Source organism: Triturus cristatus, chromosome 3_2, assembly GCF_964204655.1.
Source record: "Triturus cristatus chromosome 3_2, aTriCri1.1, whole genome shotgun sequence".
Taxonomy (NCBI): domain Eukaryota; kingdom Metazoa; phylum Chordata; class Amphibia; order Caudata; family Salamandridae; genus Triturus; species Triturus cristatus.
This window is the reverse complement of record NC_140584.1, coordinates 1,159,182,072-1,159,202,195: the sequence shown is the minus strand read 5'-3', so window position 1 is coordinate 1,159,202,195 and position 20,124 is coordinate 1,159,182,072. Positions and strand designations below refer to the sequence as shown.

Genomic DNA, 20,124 nt, shown 5'->3' with positions numbered 1-20,124 from the left:
TTTGCCTTGTAATTACACTGTGCCTTACTCCGTGTGTGAAGTGTGAGTAGAGCAATGGTGAGTGCACATTGTGGGTACTACATACGTAGTGTGAAGCATAGTGTTCCCAGTGTAGCTAATGACCCGTTATGGGGCAGTGCAGTTCCACAAAAGTGAACACATCTGCCTTGTGAGCAGTGTCACTGCAGTGGCAGTGTGTATCGCGTTCTTGCGGTGTATGTGTAACTCCAGTGCATTTGTAGAACACTGTGGGGCCTATTTATGAGCCCGGATGCGTCACACTTGCACCATGCAATGAGGTGGCCACATGACGCAACCCAAAAAAGAGATTAATAAAGCCACGCAGGCCACTTTGTGTGGCCCGGAGTGGCCTCATAAATTTGGAGTAAGGCAACACAGCACAAATCACTGCTTTGTGTTACTCTGCCCTGGGATGGCATTTGATGGGCGTTACATGGGTGTTCCCACACAACTCCCATGGTTTTCAATGCATTCCCAGATTTACCAGAACTGGAAAACTTGGGAATACGCCAAAAAGATACACCTTTCCAGGAGAGGCGTAACGAGGAGAAATATCTATATTTCTCCTCGTTTTTCTCTCCATGCGTGATACATTCTACAGCACATATGGAGAAAAAAAATAACCTCTCAGGATTGCTTTCGTGCAGGAAGGTGCATGAGGTATGTTTAAAAAATCACCTAGTGTCCTGTTTCCCACTTCCAGTTCTCCGTGCAGCGCTTGCATTTCCTCGGTATTTTAAGGCCGTACATAGGAGGGGCTGCTTTCCTCCAAATCCACAGATCTAACGTCAACAAAGGGCCATAATGAGCGGTTACTGCATGTAACAGATGCCGCCTCACCAGAGGATACATTTATAGCTATAAACAAACGATGAACTTTACAAAAATCACCGAAACCTTGTATTCAACTCTCTCCCTTTGTTATTTGAACATTCCAACCACAGCTGTGAAAGCCACCCTGTGCTTGCAGGAAAACCTCCAAAACATAGGCTTAAAAAAAGAATAAATCTCTTTACTAACAGCAAACAGCCACCTACTGATTAACTAAAACACCGCGTACTGTTTTACCAAAGGCGCACAGCAGCAGCTTGTGCAAGCACACAAAATGATGCAGCGCGACAGGCCCTGTGCGCTGTAACTGTATATAAGACGCGCTGTCTCTTGTAGCCACCCAGTCCAGCCGTGGCGTATCATGATGGGCTGTGCTGCTGCAGCGCAGAGCCCAGTGCCTGTTTTATTCGGCTGCTGTGCATGAAGTGAGTTAGAGGTTTATTTCCAGACAGCACAGCACAGAAGCAAATAGAGGCAAGCCATGCTCACTGTTAACAAGCAGTTGTATCTGAAAATAAAGCACTAACAGGAAATATTTAGTTTACATCAATTCATTTTTCGCACTGCGGGCGCATAAACCATGCGCTTGGTTATGCACCAATGAAGCTTATTGTGATAAGGCCTAAGGTTGCTTGTCTAGGAGAGTGCATAGCACACAGTGGGTGTGCTACAAGACACCAATATCAGAGGTGTCATTTTGAGCCTCTATTTTGATGTTTTCAAGCCTCTTGAAGGACAAGGTGGTCCTGTCCAAACTCCATGGCCTCTACCATGACTCAATTCTGTGCCAGAGCCAGTGGTTAAAGAGGGGGTTCTGAGGGGCCCAACATGCCCATACTTTTTTAATTTTAGGAAAACCGTTCCCCTAATTTTCATCAAAAGACAACCGTCCCGGAACGGTCTATTCCGAGAGTTGAAATGCTTCAGCTGAAGTGTAAGGCAGGGAGTCGCCTGTGCTGTGAAACCAAAGACGGGCAGACAGCTAAACAGCTTTTTGCCGGAGCGCCTGCTGCCCGAAAAGAAAGTAAATGTGCACAACTGGTCAAGCTGCACATGTAAAGGGAGCTTGGCAGCCGGTGTGACTGTGTGCATTGCAAGTTCAAAATAATAACATATGTTCACAGTGCTTTCTGTCATGGACTGGGACCTTGTAGCACTAAACATACACAAGTCACTATTCCCCACTGCACCAACCAGGATATGGTGCGGTGCATTAACTGATAGAGGTTTCATAATGTACGATAGTGCATTTACCACTGATTAACTTATTAATTTGAATTTAAGGGGTGTGTCATTTTATATGTAGTTACCGCAAGGTGAAAGACCGAAAAAAGTGACAGAAAATTTTGTTTCTTAGCCACGCCCACACAGGGGCAGAAGGCAGCTGTGCACCCGCTGTTTGAAGAAATTGTTCTGCTTACAGCACATGCGCTAACTAACTCGGCTGCACCAGGAGTTATGATGGAAGCTGATGATAGTCCAGTCTGGCAAATGCAAGGTGCTGTTAGCCACCCTGCATTTCTGAGCAGCGACCCACAGAGCTCACGCACTAATGTGCAGAATGACCGAAATGGAATGCCCTTACAGAGGTGTTTGGGCATCATGCAAAATGATGCCTTGTTGTGTACCTGCTTCCTTTCCACTAGCAATATCGCTCTTTTTAGGAAATGTTTGCAGTTTGTCGCCCTCTTGTGGGCATATCTGGTGTAACGTTAAGGTAGGTGCCTACAGTGGCCTTAATATATCGCCAGCTTCGCTGACGTATTCAGTTTTACAGACGAGCCCTTGCAGCAATCTGCAGAACTCTAACACAGCTGCTCCTGCGGATTTTCTCTGCTTTATACTTGCAGCAGAGATGCTCCTGTGCGCATGCGTCATGATGGTAACACTGGCAGTGGCAGTGAGTGTATTTTTCACTGCTTTTACTTGTCACACATCGTCATTTCATTTCCCATTTTCTTAATGTGCACTGCAAACAGTAGCTGTCACAGTCTGGACAGGGTTGTGGAATGTCTATAGCTCTGGTCTCAGAACGCAATGTTCCTTAACATCTTACCTTGCTCGTCCAATCAAAGGCCGCCTTCTGTAAACAGCGTCCTCCTTCCTTCGATTCTCAGAGCTACAAACTATCTCACTGACAGATCACAGAAATACACTCCTGCAGAAGCCAGCTTTTACAACTCTGCCTGTCAAAACGTGTTGAAGCTGTGTGTACAGTACCCAGATGTTTTTGCTTGGGGGCAGGCGGAGGCTGGGCCAACCGGTAAACAGATTTACCAACAACACAAGCCTCCTGAAAGGCTGAGAGAGACACACAGTCATTCACATGTTAAAAGTTTCTAACAAGAGGGTATGTTATTTTTAAGGACCATAGGCTTGGGTTCAAGTCAATCACATTTAATTTATGCCTGTAATGTGACTAACACTGCCCCGCACCATCAGCCTGTGTGAAGCATCATACTGTCACAAACTGTTGACATGTGACTGACTCTGACCTGGCCCTTCGAAACGGTGACATATCCCCGCGCAGAAACCTGCAGGTCACAAAAGATGGAGAGACGGATTTACTTACATGTCACGCAAGGCACCAAGTCAACTTGCTGCGCTGTATTGAGTAAAAGCAGAAATGTGCCATGCCAACTAAGATATGGGTCATTTCTGCTGCCTCCTTACACTGGCGCACTGCGTGCTGCCTCGTGCCAATCCAAGCACCCTTGCACCATAGTGCGCGGGAGCATGCGTTACAGGCAGGATTCTTTTTGTGCAAGAAGGGACACCTTCCTGCACAAAAACAACCCTTAACAGCATTTCTCTCTTTCTATGTGTGCTGCAAAATGCAAGACATGAGTAAGAAAGAAAGTACGAAGAGAAATAAGGATATTTCTTCATGCTCTACCTCAATCAGGACGGCATAGCTTTTTGATACACTCCCAGGTTTACAAGCCTTAGTAAATCTGGGAATGCGCCAAAATCCATGGGTGGATGCATAGAAACGCCCATGCCCCACCGATGGCATGCCCCACAGATGGCATGGCCCAACAATGGCATGCCCCACTGATTGCATACCCCACAGATGGCATGCCCCATTGATGGCATGTCCCACAGATGGCATGTCCCACAGATGGCATGCCCCACCGATGGCATGCCCCACAGATGGCATGGCCCACCAATGGCATGCCCCACTGATGGCATGCCTTCCCAATGCAGGGTAATGCAAGGCAGCGCAATGTATTTGCTAAACCACGCAAAGCCACGCAAAGTGGCTGTGCATAACTCAGTAAATAACAAAAAGAATTTTGCGTTAGGACTGCATCACAAAAGTGACTCAACCCCAAAGACAAATATATGTAAATCTGCCCCTTAGTTTCTACAAGTACAACAGGTTAGAAAAGTGATGCTTTCAGACACCAAAGGTGGTCCTTGCCCACGAGGCGGACACTTCTGGTTAACCGGTTAAAGCAGAATAAGGAAGACACGGGGTTTACAGGACACATTAGTTACGCTTCAGGGTGAGCAGTTGTGTATTTTAGGCCGGAGTGAAATTTCCATTATACTGATGTAATCTTGTGTCATTTTTCATTAAGCTTGTGATGCGAAATTCCCCAAAGTGAGTTACAACACCACCGTTGGCGTCAGAGATTGAGCACTCACCACAGCAACAATGCAGACGACCAGAAGGCGAGAGGCTGCTGTTAGTAGGGCTTGTGTTTTTTGCTGTTTTTCACACATTTCATCCTATAATCTAGCACCAAATGCCCGTTCTCCATAATTTCACTTAATTCTCCTGAAATCTCACTCAATTGCACATTTGCAAATGGCGTGGGTTTTGCACACCTCGCGCAGACCTCGCCTAGAGTCCTAGTTCAAGGGCATAAAGCCGGGTAATAACAGCACTTATCGTTAATTCAGTTTAAGGGCGCTTCATAAAAAATACCACACTTATGAATGACAAGTCACCTGTGCTGTAGCTGTTTTCTGTTAAAAATCATTTTTGCTTATTCATATGAACATTGCCCAGTTGCAATTCCAATGGTGTGATGTGCAGAGCTGTGTTTCCTGGCACGGCGGACTAGGCCTCAATAAGCCTTCGCCTCCATCGTGCTTTGGAGCATTGTATTATTCATCTAGGGCTGGTGCCATGATAATAGTAGTATATGATGGTTTATAAGGCTGTACTTTGATTTGCTGATGTGTTGTTGCATCTGTTCACCTTATGCGGACTCTATGGGGTCTAATGTGAAATTTCTTACAAAAAGCCATGGATTTGAGGATTTTTGCGACACTTTTCTGTCTTTAGGGATTCTGCCTGGTTTTCTATCGACTGATTTGCTGCACACTTTGGACTCAGTCTATTTCCAGACTTTGCTCATCCTGCATTTATGGCAATTGATTTCCGAGCCTTATGACGGGTTTATTTGGACTAACTGTATTTTTCCTTTGAGTTTTGCACTTTAATATTTTAATAAACCTTTATGGTTTTCATATTGATGGACCTTGAGCCCTTATTGGTTCAGTCCTTATTTATTGACAGTTATTTGAAATACTGTTAGGATATTATCATTGGGGGCAAATTGCCGCAGAGCTGGGTTAACTTCCTGTTCTCTCTCCAGTCCTTGCCAATTTTGGGGCAAGGGCTCGATGGTAGAAATAGCCTCTTCCTTTAAATCGAGAAAGATGCCAAGTGCACGCCATCGGTTTTGCTTTAAACATTTTTGTTTTTTAAATTATGACAATACACCTTTTTTTATATAATTTTCATAAATGCTTCCACTGAAGCACAGCAGATGACAAGTGCATCTCTAGATCACCGATCCCCATCTCTCTGTTACTCATTTTCACTCGAGCATCTGAAAGATGCTCCAGGCTCCCATCAAAGTTGCTCCAGCAAATATGGTACAGGACTGACACTTTAAATCCTGAGATGCTCACAACCAAGTCTTAATTTACACCAATCAATCAATCAATCAAACAGCATTTGTAAAGCGCAACACTGTAACCCAAAGGGGTATCTGGGCGCAGTGTCTCTGGTGAAGAGCCAGGTTTTGAGTGTCTTTCTGAAGTCTGCCGGCGATGAGGTTTTTGGTGGAAAAAATAAGTGGACAATTATTATAGAGATTTTTTTTTTTTCAAACCACTTTTTACTCTAACAATTGGTTATGTACACCCTGTTGGAATGCTGAAATGGGGTTATCCAAGCAGAATGTTGAGTGAGATAGCATTGGAGACAATGGTGTTGCCTATATTCTCTGTTCAGTGACAATGTTAGTCTAAAAGGAGAGACTAGCCCGACAATCCTAGGAACCAGGGCTAGATATCAGTGTAAAAACATGGTTCTCTTGGGACCTGGTGGTGTGTAGAGCGTATGGTTCTCTACAGAAGCACAAATCTTGCAATGTCTCTGTCCGCCCGGACACCTTCTCGCATGTGTTTGTAACTCCCATATAGCATGATGCATGTTCTCGTTGATGTGACTTCTCACACTTGGCTGTAGTCTTCCAACCTCTTTTTCTTAGTGGATGTTGCTACTGCAAGACGCTGTAGTGTTCCAAGGGTTTTGTGCGTAGCTAATATGGAGTTTAACCTGATTTCAGCTGCTCTTGGTCCACAACGGCTACTAACCAGTCACACTACTTTGGTCCCTAAGGGTTTTTCCCTCCGTGCTCCTCAACACCAGCTCTGGTGATGACCCTGTGAAGTTCTTCTTAAAGGGTCGAAATGTCAAAATGCCGTAACATATGAACCGTCTATTCCACTGAGCCATCGGCACTGGAGGACATAGGTATAGTGATTCCTAAGCACAGACTTTAGAGAGTCCAGGTCTTACGCAGTCTACACTCCATTAGATCCTGAGGGAACCACCTTCTCTCACTGACCAGTGACATTGTGAGGCAGACCAAGCTGTGTCTGTCTTCTCTGCTGGATTCCATATTTAAAGGTAGATTCCTTCAGTAAAACGTCTTCTTTCCCTTCTTCTCTTTGTCTATTAGCCACATTGACGCTCTTGTTAAATTTAATCTTCCTGCGAACCATAAATCTTATCCTACTGTGAGGAATAGATTTTGCTTTATAGTAAATAATTAATGTAACTTTGAAGCCTATTGGACGTCTCCTTCCAGAATGATCATTAGCTTTGACACAGGTCCACCTATCACAGCCACTTTCCATCCTCATTGGCCATTTGCGCCTGACACCATGGTAGCATCTCATGTGCCGGAACATTGGAGAAGATTAATTTGCACTTTGCACCTAAGCAGAGGAGCTTTATTTTAGCACAGTCAGTGCCCAGGGGAGGCGAAGGAGAGACGGGAGGGTGTGTGGGGGGTAGACTTCGATCAAAATGATGCTTAGTGGCTAATTTCAAAAGGCATTCCGGCTTGGCAGTGCTGCGATGTTTTCGTCTCAAGCTGTTGATAAGCATTGCTAAACACATAAGATATTAATATTGCTGATGATTAATGGATGCTTTTAGCCTGTCCTTGTTGCCAGTATAAAGAGCGCGTCTAATGTTTCACTGTTTCCTCTCTCTGCAGAAGTTGTGCATACCCAAGGACCGCTGGATGGCAGTCTGTATGCCAAGGTGAAGAAGAAAGACTCCACGCACGGCAGCACCACTACCGTCAACGCCAACGGCATCCCTCTCTCCGCCACACCCAACCACATTGAACATACGCTGTCGGTGAGCAGCGACTCAGGCAACTCCACCGCTTCCACCAAGACTGACAAGACCGATGAACAAGCGGCCATTGCAGCCGCCAACCAAATCCTGACCCCAGAGGAGAAGCGGGAGCTTGAGCGACTCCTGAGCGGGTTTGGCTTGGAGACAGAGGCGCAGATGCATAACCATAATGCCGGGTCTGCCGGCGTGGGAGCAGTGCTTCATGTGGTACCTGCACAAGTACACATGAATGGTGGCACCACCATGGTCCCTGCCGAGAGGGAAACTGACATCTTGGACGATGACCTGCCCAACCAGGACATGCACAGTGTTGGCAGCCTGGGCACGCTGTCCTCGTTTGATGGCACCAACCACGTGAATGAACTGAGCTACCAGGAACCGCACAGAATGGAGAACATGTCTTCATTGCACAATGGCACATCCAGTTTCAATGGGATGGATAAGTTGCACAAGGATCGACTTTATGACGCTGAGGCGGTCATTAATGGTGGATACCATTACAGTAACCAGAATACCTTGAGGAACATGTCTCCTCGGCACAGTCAAGAGGCAGGTGGTCAAATGAGACCTTCCCTGTCTGCCCAGGAGAACCTCACAACATACCAGGGAAACTACCAAGCACCCAGCTGGGGGCAACTTCCGCAGCCAGCTTCTATGCAGCAGCACTTATATTACTTTGACCCCAATGGGATGTACCGCTCCCAGTCCTTCTCGACGCCAGAGCCTGCCATGTTTGAGCGGGTTCCTCCATTGCTGCCACAGGCACCAGCACGAAGTGGTAGTAGCCGTGAAGCCGTGCAGCGGGGACTCAATTCTTGGCAGGGTGGCGTTGGCACAGGCAGCAGGCCCTCTTCCCGCCAACAAGATAGGTCTACTGAGAGTCAAAGTCCCAGTCCGAGCCCGCAGCCGAGTACTGTGCAGTCCATGTCTCAGAGTCAAAGCATCCCCGAGTTCCCCCAGACTGCCTCCCAACAGGAGATCGAGCAGTCGATCGAAGCACTTAACATGTTGATGCTCGACCTTGATCCGTCCTTCTCGCAGATGCACAAGTCTCAGAGTGTCCCAGCAGCCACGAGAGAGGAAAAGCACATGCCAGTTGCGACGTCACTCTCTGCCCAGCCAGCCCTAAACATCTATAGTCAACCCACTCTGCAAGCAGCACAGCAGAGACCTGGCAATGTGTATGTAGCCTCCCCTCCGAGTCCAATGCAGAACTACAGCACTTCACCTGCCCAGTCTATTGGGACACCAGACCAGGCGGCCCCGAAATCATACACGCTCCGGACGATGGGGCAGACCACCAGAAGCCTAGGAGAACCAGAGCCCATCATTCAGGACTACAGAGAGGCAGAAACAGGGGGATCCTACTCACCGTACAGCTACCCAACGCAACAGCATACTGTCGCAGCCCCAACGAGGAGCTACAGCTTTGGTCAAACCCCACCGTCCTCGTCTCCCGTGCCCCCAGCAACAATGTTCACCCCTGCAGGACCACAGCAATCCATCATTACTTCCTCCCCTTCCCCCACCCTTCACGCTCAAGCCCAGTTTCCTCAGAAAGGTCCTGAGCCGGTGGAAGCTCCATCGACAGAGCCGGAAGATGACAACTACCACCTGGAGGGTATCGTGGCACATCGAGTGGCAGGTATGGCTCATGTGTGTGTGAGGGGGTGTCTCTTGGTCACGCTCTCTATTTCCAACTATATGTTATAGAGAACAGTGGTCCCTATTCAGGAGGAATACAGTGTGATAGATAATCATACACTTAGAATAGAATGTATGTCTTTTGTCCAGCCGGACAAGAATTTATTTTCATAGTATTTTTCAAAAGTAGTATCAAATAAAATATTCAAATGACAAGTGGGCACAGCCGTGACCAACAGAACACAAGACAGAACAATGAACACAGAAGTGGCCAAAAGGCAAGCCAAAATGGGTCTGTACAGTTGTTCTCAGTATAGACAGACACACATTAATCATTTAACACCGTTGCACAATGTGTTATAGCTTGAGTCTAGTGCATAGGGTGTTTGGGTGTCGGCGACGTTTCGATGCCACATTAAATATAGGGCATCATCTTCAGGACAAACAAATAATGCACTGCTGTCTTGATAATATATCGCACCTTTTTTACAATTCTAAGGTGGCAGAGAGTCAACGGTTCATTATAGGCGCAGGAGCGCTCAACATCTGGACTTTGGGGGTTGCTGACACCAGCGGGATCAATTCTGTTTGCTTTATGGCAGAAAGTCCTGTTGGGTACTGTGTGCCAGCTGTTGGAGAATGCACGATCGCATTACTTCAGTGAGCGTGGGCAGTATCGCCGCATCTGCTTCGGAGTTTCAATGGAGAATACCGGCATTCTCCATTGAAACTCCGAAGCAGATGCGGCGATACTGCCCACGCTCACTGAAGTAATGCGATCGTGCATTCTCCAAAAGCTGGCACACAGCACCCAACAGGACTTTCTGCCATAAAGCAAACAGAATTGAATTGTAAAAAAGGTGTGATATATTATCAAGACAGCAGTGCATTATTTGTTTGTCCTGAAGATGATGCCCTATATTTAATGTGGGATCGAAACGTCGTCGACACCCAAACACCCTATGCACTAGACTCAAGCTATAACACATTGTGCAACGGTGTTAAATGATTAATTTGTGTCTGTCTATACTGAGAACAACTGTACAGACCCATTTTGGCTTGCCTTTTGGCCAATTCTGTGTTCATTGTTCTGTCTTGTGTTCTGTTGGTCACGGCTGTGCCCACTTGTCATTTGAATGTTTTATTTGATACTACTTTTGAAAAATACTATGAAAATAAATTCTTGTCCGGCTGGACAAAAGACATACATTCTATTCTAAGTGTATGGTTATCTATCACACTGTATTCCTCCTGAATAGGGACCACTGTTCTCTATAACATGAAATTGCCCAAGGTCCCTGTCTTAATTCCTTTGGGTTCCCTTGTTCTGTAAAATTCTATTTCCAACTATGCTGTGCTCCCTCAAGTATAGAAATTTAGAGTTTGGGGGATGGATAACACCTTACTACTAGTGCATTATATCCTATAGCACTTGTAATACGGAGGTCGTCATATCAGTCACATTTGTGACGTAGTAGTCATCAGCCACATTGTAAATTTGACCCAAAATGTCCTGTAGAAAACTTTTCATAGGATTTTCATGCAGAGGCAAAGCTTTGTTTCTTTGTCAAGTTCTGAAGTTTGTTACCCTCACAAAATTTTGCCAGCTCAATAGGAATTTAATCTATCTACACATTTTACTTTAAATATCTAAAGTTACAGTCCTTTTCATTAATTTGCACCATTCTATTCGTCTGCAGAATGTAACATTCTTAATGTCCATGTTTCTGAAGGGACCCGCCCCCCCCTCCCCCGATGAGATCATATGTCTCTCACCTTGTACTATATTGACCCCATTGCCATATTGCAGCATATTGTCTTTATATCGTAACAGTGGTAGTACGTAGGACACATACAGTTAACCCCTTTTTTGGGCTTGTAGCCATTTATTGTTTATAAAGCGATGTGCAGATGTTCTCTGGGGAATTGTGCACCGGGAAATACAATAAGACAATAAACAACCTTTGGATCTGTTGTGTCTACACACTTTAAGGTGATGTGCTTGAGTGGAAAAAAGCTAAGTGGGCAGAAAAGGGGAATAGGAACGGGTTTGTTTGGGCCGTTATGGGGTGGACCTCTCGGGTCAGGTAATTTCCAAGCTACTTTGCAAACAGAAGAGAAGGACTTGTGGTTTGTGACTTAAAACTGAGGCTCCCTGTTTGCCAGTTCTACTGATTTTTGCAGATAAATACAGACTGAAGACCAAGTATTTTCCTGTTTGTATCTACTTTTGAATATGGTTACAAGTAAAACCGGAAATTGGATTGTTTTTTGAGTGATACTGAATGTTCACAGTCATGACTGGTTGGCCAGTAGCTGTGCGGATTGACATGAAAGGGGCTAAAAAAGAAAGGAATTTCAGTAAAGAGACTTAAAAAACAGTAGCTATGCACAACCTTGATAAGAAAATGTTCTTGGTTTAGTAAACGTGCATTGAGGTATCATCTGTGGGTGCCTACCAGGCATTCAAGCATGAATGAGCCTTTATTGGGCAAATAAATGCAGAAATATACTAGTTTCAACTTCATTTTTTCACAAACTCAAGAAAAGTATAGATAAATTCCAGATCACATTAGCAAAAACGAAATATGAATCAATACAGACGGGAATGTAAAAAAAAAAAACATAAACCTGCGAGCCCTACTTAAAACTAGAGACCTAGACATCGAGTCTATAAATGACCTTGTAACGCAGAAATGAACCGTGATGACATCATGGGGTTCACCACCTGCCCCGCCATCATCCTTCAAGTCACCTCTTCTTTGCTGCTAAGGTGGTGAGAGACAATACAGATGTAAACAGTCTGTTGCAGCCATGTTACCTTTCGGTTCTTGCACCTGCTTTCATGATCCGTGAATCTAGTGGTAGGAAGGACCGCCCCAAGAGTGCCGGAGGACAAGCGACATCTAGGCTGGTGCGCCACATCCTGGCAGACGGGGTGTTGGGTAATTGTAGGGAAGAGGTAATAGTGAAAGAAGGAGAAGAGAAGCAGCACAGCCTAAATAGGCAGCAAGCAGTTGCTGTGTGAAGGATGCAGACTGTAGTGTAATAGAAAATGGGGAATAACGTATGCCTACGTCTGCGAGAAGTTTATGGGTGACGTGGTACCACTGAGAAAGCACAGCCAATGTAATGGCATGGGCACATTGTAAACTGGTTTGATGACTTACTGGACCTGAAATGTGGCGCTGTGGTGTAGTGCTTCGAAAAGGCTGAGGTGAGGCAGTAGTGAAAGGTCTGGTGAATAATTGGACAGTTGTGTGCAGCAGTGACTGCAGGGCGTGAGGAAAGTAAGCAGGTTGGTGAAGGAATAGCAGTGGGTTATGGTCAGCTATGTGACTGAGGAGCGAGGGTTTTGAAGACTGGTTGTGGCATCCTTGTTGTATTTGTTTAACGTACACGTAGGTGGATCCGCCATTCGCACTTGTGCTGAGATACTCCTTGCCACTAAGCGCTTCAGTGTACTCGTCATTAGACTGGAGAATGCTGGGATATCTGAGAAGTGATGGGTGTCAGGGGTGTTAGGGCATATTCGGTTTTAGACGTTGGAGAGCAGGGTGTGCGAAATTGGGTTATTCTTTAATGAAATATGAAATTCTGTAAAGAAATTGACAGAAGTACTCAAAATGATGGCTTGATAAATGTGGTTGTCTGGCAGACCCCTGTATTTGTTCAAGCAAGCACGCACCGTGTGCAAACTTCAGAAGATGTCCCTCTGCGAGACATTTCCTATGAGACTAGTCCACCAGTAGCACCTCCTGTGACTTGTGTGACCTTGGTGCTCGCCTGCTTTAAAAAAGCGAAGTGAAACTGCAAAATGAAAAATTTAATGAATTTTGCGTGATGCAGATTTTGCTGATGTATTTAAAATGTGGTCCTGGCCTAGATGAAATGTGTGAAAGCAGATTTTGTTGATGTGTATTAGGGCTGTATAATGGTATGGACTTTGAAGGGTGTTATGTGTGAAAACAGAATGGTTTAATTGACATTGGGGAAACAGGGTGCTACAGAGACTGAAAGATAAGATGGTTTCAAAAGTGTGAGGTGTGATGGATAAAGGGGTGGTGGTGTTTACGGAGAATAAGTGTAAGTGTTGAAAGTGAGAGGTGTGATGGAAGATGGGGTGGTGGTCTCTACGGAGAATAGGTGTAAGCGTTGAGAGTGAGAGGTGTGATGTTAGATGGGGTGGTGGTCTCTACGGAGAATAGGTGTAAGCGTTTAAAGTGAGAGGTGTGTTAGAAGATGGGTGGTGGTCTCTACGGAGAAGACGTCTCAGCGTTGAAAGGGAGAGGTGTGATGGAAGATGGGGTGGTGGTCTCGACGGAGAATAGGTGTAAGTGTTGAAAGTGAGAGGTGTGTTAGAAGATGGGGTGGTGGTCTCGACGGAGAATAGGTGTAAGTGTTGAGAGTGAGAGGTGTGATGTTAGATGGGGTGGTGGTCTCTACGGAGAATAGGTGTAAGCGTTTAAAGTGAGAGGTGTGTTAGAAGATGGGTGGTGGTCTCTACGGAGAAGACGTCTCAGCGTTGAAAGGGAGAGGTGTGATGGAAGATGGGGTGGTGGTCTCGACGGAGAATAGGTGTAAGTGTTGAAAGTGAGAGGTGTGTTAGAAGATGGGGTGGTGGTCTCTACGGAGAATAGGTGTAAGCGTTGAAAGTGAGAGGTGTGATGGAAGATGGGGTGGTGGTCTCGACGGAGAATAGGTGTAAGCGTTGAAAGTGAGAGGTGTGTTAGAAGATGGGGTGGTGGTCTCTACGGAGAATAGGTGTAAGCGTTGAAAGTGAGAGGTGTGTTAGAAGATGGGGTGGTGGTCTCTACGGAGAATAGGTGTAAGCGTTGAAAGTGAGAGGTGTGTTAGAAGATGGGGTGGTGGTCTCTACGGAGAATAGGTGTAAGTGTTGAAAGTGAGAGGTGTGTTAGAAGATGGGGTGGTGGTCTCGACGGAGAATAGGTGTAAGCGTTGAAAGTGAGAGGTGTGTTAGAAGATGGGGTGGTGGTCTCTACGGAGAATAGGTGTAAGCGTTGAAAGTGAGAGGTGTGTTGGAAAATGGGGTGCTGGTCTCTACGGAGAATAGGTGTAAGTGTTGAAAGTGAGAGGTGTGTTAGAAGATGGGGTGGTGGTCTCTACGGAGAATAGGTGTAAGCGTTGAAAGTGAGAGGTGTGTTAGAAGATGGGGTGGTGGTCTCTACGGAGAATAGGTGTAAGCGTTGAAAGTGAGAGGTGTGTTAGAAGATGGGGTGGTGGTCTCGACGGAGAATAGGTGTAAGTGTTGAAAGTGAGAGGTGTGTTAGAAGATGGGGTGGTGGTCTCTACGGAGAATAGGTGTAAGCGTTGAAAGTGAGAGGTGTGTTGGAAGATGGGGTGCTGGTCTCTACGGAGAATAGATGTAAGTGTTGAGAGTGAGAGGTGTGATGGAAGATGGGGTGGTGGTCTCTTCAGAGAATAGTTGTAAGCGTTTAAAGTGAGAGGTGTGTTCGAAGATGGAGTGGTGGTCTCTATGGAGAATAGGTATAAGCGTTTAAAGTGAGAGGTGTGTTAGAAGATGGGGTGGTGGTGTCTACGGAGAAGATGTCTCAGCGTTGAAAGGGAGAGGTGTGATGGAAGATGGGGTGGTGGTCTCGACGGAGAATAAGTGTAAGTGTTGAAAGTGAGAGGTGTGATGGAAGATGGGGTGGTGGTCTCTACGGAGAATAGGTGTAAGCGTTGAAAGTGAGAGATGTGTTAGAAGATGGGGTGGTGGTCTCTTCAGAGAATAGGTGTAAGCGATGAAAGTGAGAGGTGTGTTAGAAGATGGGGTGGTGGTCTCTACGGAGAAGACGTCTCAGCGTTGAAAGGGAGAGGTGTGATGTAAATAAAGGGGGTCATGCTTACGGAGAAGAGGTGTCAGCGTTGAAAGTGAAAGGTGTGATGGACATTGAGGGAGTTGTGCTTACGGAGAAGAGGTGTCAGCGTTGAAAGTGAAAGGTGTGATGGACATTGAGGGGGTTGTGCTTACGGAGAAGAGGTGTCAGCGTTGAAAGTGAAAGGTGTGATGGACATTGAGGGGGTTGTGCTTACGGAGAAGAGGTGTCAGCGTTGAAAGTGAAAGGTATGATGGACATTGAGGGGGTTGTGCTTACGGAGAAGAGGTGTCAGCGTTGAAAGTGAAAGGTGTGATGGACATTGAGGGGGTTGTGCTTACGGAGAAGAGGTGTCAGCGTTGAAAGTGAAAGGTGTGATGGACATTGAGGGGGTTGTGCTTACGGAGAAGAGGTGTCAGCGTTGAAAGTGAGAGGTGTGATGGACATTGGGCCAACAGTGTTACAGAGTTTTCAGGGCGATGAGCTGACATTCTGCTGGCCAGATAGTGCAAAGACAGAGAATGGAGAAAGTATACAGGAAGCCAGTATGCTGAGATGATGTGTCCCAGTGGAGAAGGGTACAAGACTTGAAGAAATATATTCAAGATTCTGGGGGGACAAGAAGCTTAGAAGAAGCTTGAATGCACAGAGGGGCAGTTCACTCACCCTGCATCCAGGGTACGCGTGTAGCTTTAACATGCTGTAGATGAACCGAATGTGCCCAATCCGTGCTCAGTAGGGTACACTCGAGGGCAGCCCTTGAAACCATGCTCTGTAACCTATGCTGTGTGCATTACGTCCCTTGAGCTCTGTGTCCACAGGACAGAAGGAGGGCAAGCTCGGGGGCTTGTACAAGGCACACACGCTGAAGCAATATAGATGCAAGAAACAGACTCAAGAATATGCGCTACCAACAACCCTGGTGTTACATAGATCGCTCCCTACAGACATTTGGACCTATTCACATGTTGCAATGGCCCTTCCGTTCCCACCTGCTGGAGGACTGGATTGATTGACTGCTCTAAATCCAGGGCAGCAGATCTGGGACAAGGGCTTGGTCGAAGGTTCGGGTGACTGCTTTGGTTGGTGGCCTCTCATGTACAGTAGGTATTTTGGCAGTAACATCAAATGAGTCTGTGTTTTGCAGTCAATGTTTTCATTCACTTCCTGCACCACAGGGATGCAAGTCAGTGCATAATGTCGACATATTGATTTCCAGGTGCACGTCACGGCTCAGGATGACCACATTCCATCTGTGGTCAGTTCCTGGCAGGCGTATATCTCTAATGTCGTGTGCTGTGTGTTCACAACATAAATATTTATTCTTTGCTCTTGAACTTGTCCAGCTCCTTCAAATTGCGAGTTTACACTGCTACCTTGAGACTAAACACGGGGGCTGCATGTACTTGCTTGTACAGAAGGGATGGACAGGGCAGGCTGGAACAAGCAGGGCACAGCCAAGTGACAACGACCACATGGTAGTGGCGGTGTGATGGGCATGTCTACCAGAGTAAAACAGACCTTTGGTGATTCCTCTGCCCCTGAAACACAGAGTGTGCGTGGGCCCGCCCTGTGTTTGATAAAAGTGTGCAGTGACTCTTAGGAGCTTGGTGCATTTCACAAAGTGCTTATAGTTCGGCACAATGGATGAGTGCACATGGAAATCACGATTTCCCTCTGTAAGCTATACAAAGTTTTTCTTAAACTTGGCAGCTCTTCGGAGTTTTTTAAAAGGTTGCAAACGTTTTATTTTTTTGCAAACCAAAACCCCATGGACTCATAATGCATTTAAAATACCCACACGTATTCAATTTTAGGTGGATAATTCTCACACATAAAAAGCATGCAGGAAATGTACTTTTATTTTCCTGCACTTTTTTGGCCACCTGTCGGCGAGATTTGCAAATTTTGCAAACTTTACAGTCTGCACGAAGTGCATTGCTTTATAATCTTTGCAAACCTTCAGAGGGGAACTGTAAATGTGTATGAATGTCTGCTCAGCATCGGATTTGATTGGCTACAACGGAACCGCTGCTGCGGGTGACGCAGAATACTTCTGTGAGAGAGCAGCGTGACAAGGCTATCGCTAAAATAGCATTTGAATGAGTGGCTCAAGTGTTATTTCTCAAACTTAGCACCTGATTCCAAACCCTGGCATCAGCAGGACATTCTCTCACAATTCTTAGCTCTCTATCTGCTGGAGTGCTAACCATAAACTAAAATAAAGGCAAATGTCTGGTCTTTTGCAGGAATTTGCCACTTCCACAAGGGGGCGACCTAATGCCACTATTACAGTGTTTCTTTCAGCTCATTCAAATGCCAGCAGGCCCAGCTTCTTGACTACATTGAGTGCTGCTAGGAAACGAGTCTGGTTTCCTTGTGTTTCCATGCTCCACTGCCTCCTCCCATAATTCTGGTGGTGCTTAAAAGCAAAGCGTAACGACTATTAAATGTTACATCAAAAAGCCGCACAAGGTCCTTAGACAAGAATTGAGGCTAGGCGTCCCCACCAAAAAAAGATTTATGAGTTAACTACAGTCAGGGTTTAAAATCACGTGGCAAAATTTACTAAGGCTTGCACCAGTGCAGGATCACAAACCGGAGAAAAGTCTTGCATCGGGATCTACGTGGAAAGTAACACAAAGCAGCGGTTGTCGCTTTGCGTTGGGGGCATTCCGTGTGTGGTGCATGCAACCCCCAATGGTGTTTAATGCAAACTCTGTCTAATAAAAATGCAGACAGGGCTTTACGTTAAAAAATGACACCTCCTGGAGGCAGGCAGAATGTTTGGGAAAAGTTTTCTTTTCTCAATTTTTTCTAACTTTGCCCATGTGCTGTAACGTGCAGTGCAAATACATACTTACAAAAATATACATTATTTCTAAGCATACCATTTTTTTATTGGAAAGGAACCTTCTGATATCACCTCCAAAGATGTTTAGCATCACTTCATCAGAATACAAAGGAGGCCAAAGAAAGGAGGCTTCTCTTCACCCTCAAGGAAGAGATCCCGCTTTTAAAACCATGTTTCGAGTTTGCAGCTCTGTGTTTCCCCAGCTCGGGGATCAGCTTCATCCTTGGACCTACTGCTAATCCTTGAGAAGATGCAGCCTGGCTTCTCTGGCCTCTTCTGCCGCTTCTTCACAGATGATGGCTTTAAAAGTGTTATATTGAATATTCTCCAAGATGCTCCATTACCCGCTGGGGACCACCTGCCACCATGGTGACGATGAGAACTTCACCTTCGGCTCTAGCTCCTGCATGGTTTAACCCTTGCTGGGAGCCTTCCTTTTGTCGCTTCAGCTCCTGGGGCGTAGCTCAAGCTCTCTTTCTGGGGCCTAAAGGCCTGTCCACAGGTCCCAGAGTGGCACCGCTGTCAGCCCCTCAGGGTCTATTCCTATAGCCATCGGTTTGGTGGTCCTTCGGTGCCTTCCTTGACTGAACGGATCTCGGGCTCACCCGGGAGTGCTCACAGACCTCCTGCGAAGAACAAGCCATAGCACAGCACCTCTCGAGGCCGCAGACTGTATTCTGGACAGAGTGGACGGAGCCTTCTTTGGTTCGGGCTCCAGTGCCCTAGAGATGCTCGCATCAGGGGTCATTTACAGCAAATATAATGATAGTTACCAAGACAGCCTGTTTCCTCCTCAGAATGCGACTGCTGGGGTTTCTCTGAAGTTCCAAACTGTGGGTGGTTAGAAGACACCTCCACTAATCTTTACTTCACCTACTCTGTGATGCCAACTTCCGAGGATGTCACTTCCTCTTCCTTGGTGATAAGGACAGTGGCTGTGGTCCTACCTTAGAGGCAGGATTCCCTGCATCTGAGTTCACGTGCAGTTTCCTGGCTGGAATTTGACACGAAGCTTCGAGTGTTCCCAGCCCCTGCTTTCCTTGAACAGGCTCCCAGCATTCTATCTTATGCCCAAAGAAGCCCTCTCGGTGCTTTCAAAGAGCAGACAGATTCCAAGCCCCGAGAGGGCCGCCCGGGGGATGCGACAGGTCCTTTGAGGCACGTGTTGTGCAAGAGCCCTGTGGTTCAAGGCCATGGCGGGCTCCCTCGGTTTTACCTCCCCATTAGGCAGGCTCCCCAACAAGGCTGCAAGGCTGGCTGTTCCTCCAGACCACATGCTGCCAGACAGGATCAACCCTCCCGCCTATCCTCCTCCCTGCCAGGGCTTTCACTACTTCAGGGGCCGGGTGATGTCGGAGAGAGACAACAGCAGCAACCTGAGCGGTCCTCCTTCTCTTCTGCGGCCAGTCTGATGACGCTGCCTTCATTTGATCTCTTGAAGACATGGTCACCCATCGGGCGGACGCGCGTCACGGTCCATGGGTGACCATTGGAGGTCCTTAAGCCTGGCCCAGCAGTGAGTGATGCTATTTCAGAAGGGTTATATCCCGCCCTTTCTGGATTCTCTGCACTCTCTTACAACTGCCCATTGTTAATCTTGCTCGGATCACAATTAGATGGTGAGGCGCTTGTCCTCGTTAGCATAGGTTCAATGGAGCAGTTTACTCATTCTGCATGTTAGTGCCAGAGGGGGACGGAGGACTGAGGTTGATGTTTGGACCTGAGGATTATCAACTTCTTCTCGAAGAAGGGCAAGTTCAGAATGCTGTCCGCGGCTCAGGGTCTCCCGGTCTTTCACCAGCAGGACTGGACGATGTCCCTCTGCACCTACAGAGCAGATGTTGTCGCATTCTGATCCCCAGTTTCACAAACATTTCCTGGAGTCGATGGTGGGGTTGGACCAGTACCAGCTCGCCTTCCACCTCTCTGGCTTTACATCTGCATCCCAAGTCATCACCACTGCGATGTAGTATGCAAACAAACGAGGCGTTCACGTAGGGTCTCTGACGATAGGTCTTTGGACACCGTCAAAGCAGTTCTCAGAGAGTCCGCATCATTTGGCTGGGCCTTTGAATGGGAAGACAGATGCCCCACACAAGCTCCGTCATGAAGGGGAGCTGGGCTTTGCCCCATTGGGCTTTCCCCAGAGGGACCTCTTTGACTGTTGGGGAAACGCCGGGTTCCACCGTCCCATGCTGTCCGATGTTCACTTTGAAAGGTTTTACTACCCTCCTTTATGTGACTGTCATTGTGCAGTG

General features: G+C 46.7%; 1 protein-coding gene across 19 annotated transcripts in view; it reads left to right on the top strand.

The window, feature by feature from the left end:
• Positions 1 to 20,124, top strand: part of TNS1 (tensin 1) — a 1,878,049-nt gene that overhangs the window by 1,733,589 nt on the left and 124,336 nt on the right. For all 19 annotated transcript variants that reach the window (XM_085649989.1, XM_085649997.1, XM_085649992.1 and 16 more), the window contains one exon: positions 7,383 to 9,173. In XM_085649989.1, coding sequence (XP_085506115.1) covers positions 7,383 to 9,173 — 1,791 coding nt within the window. The remainder of the gene's footprint in view (positions 1 to 7,382; positions 9,174 to 20,124) is intronic.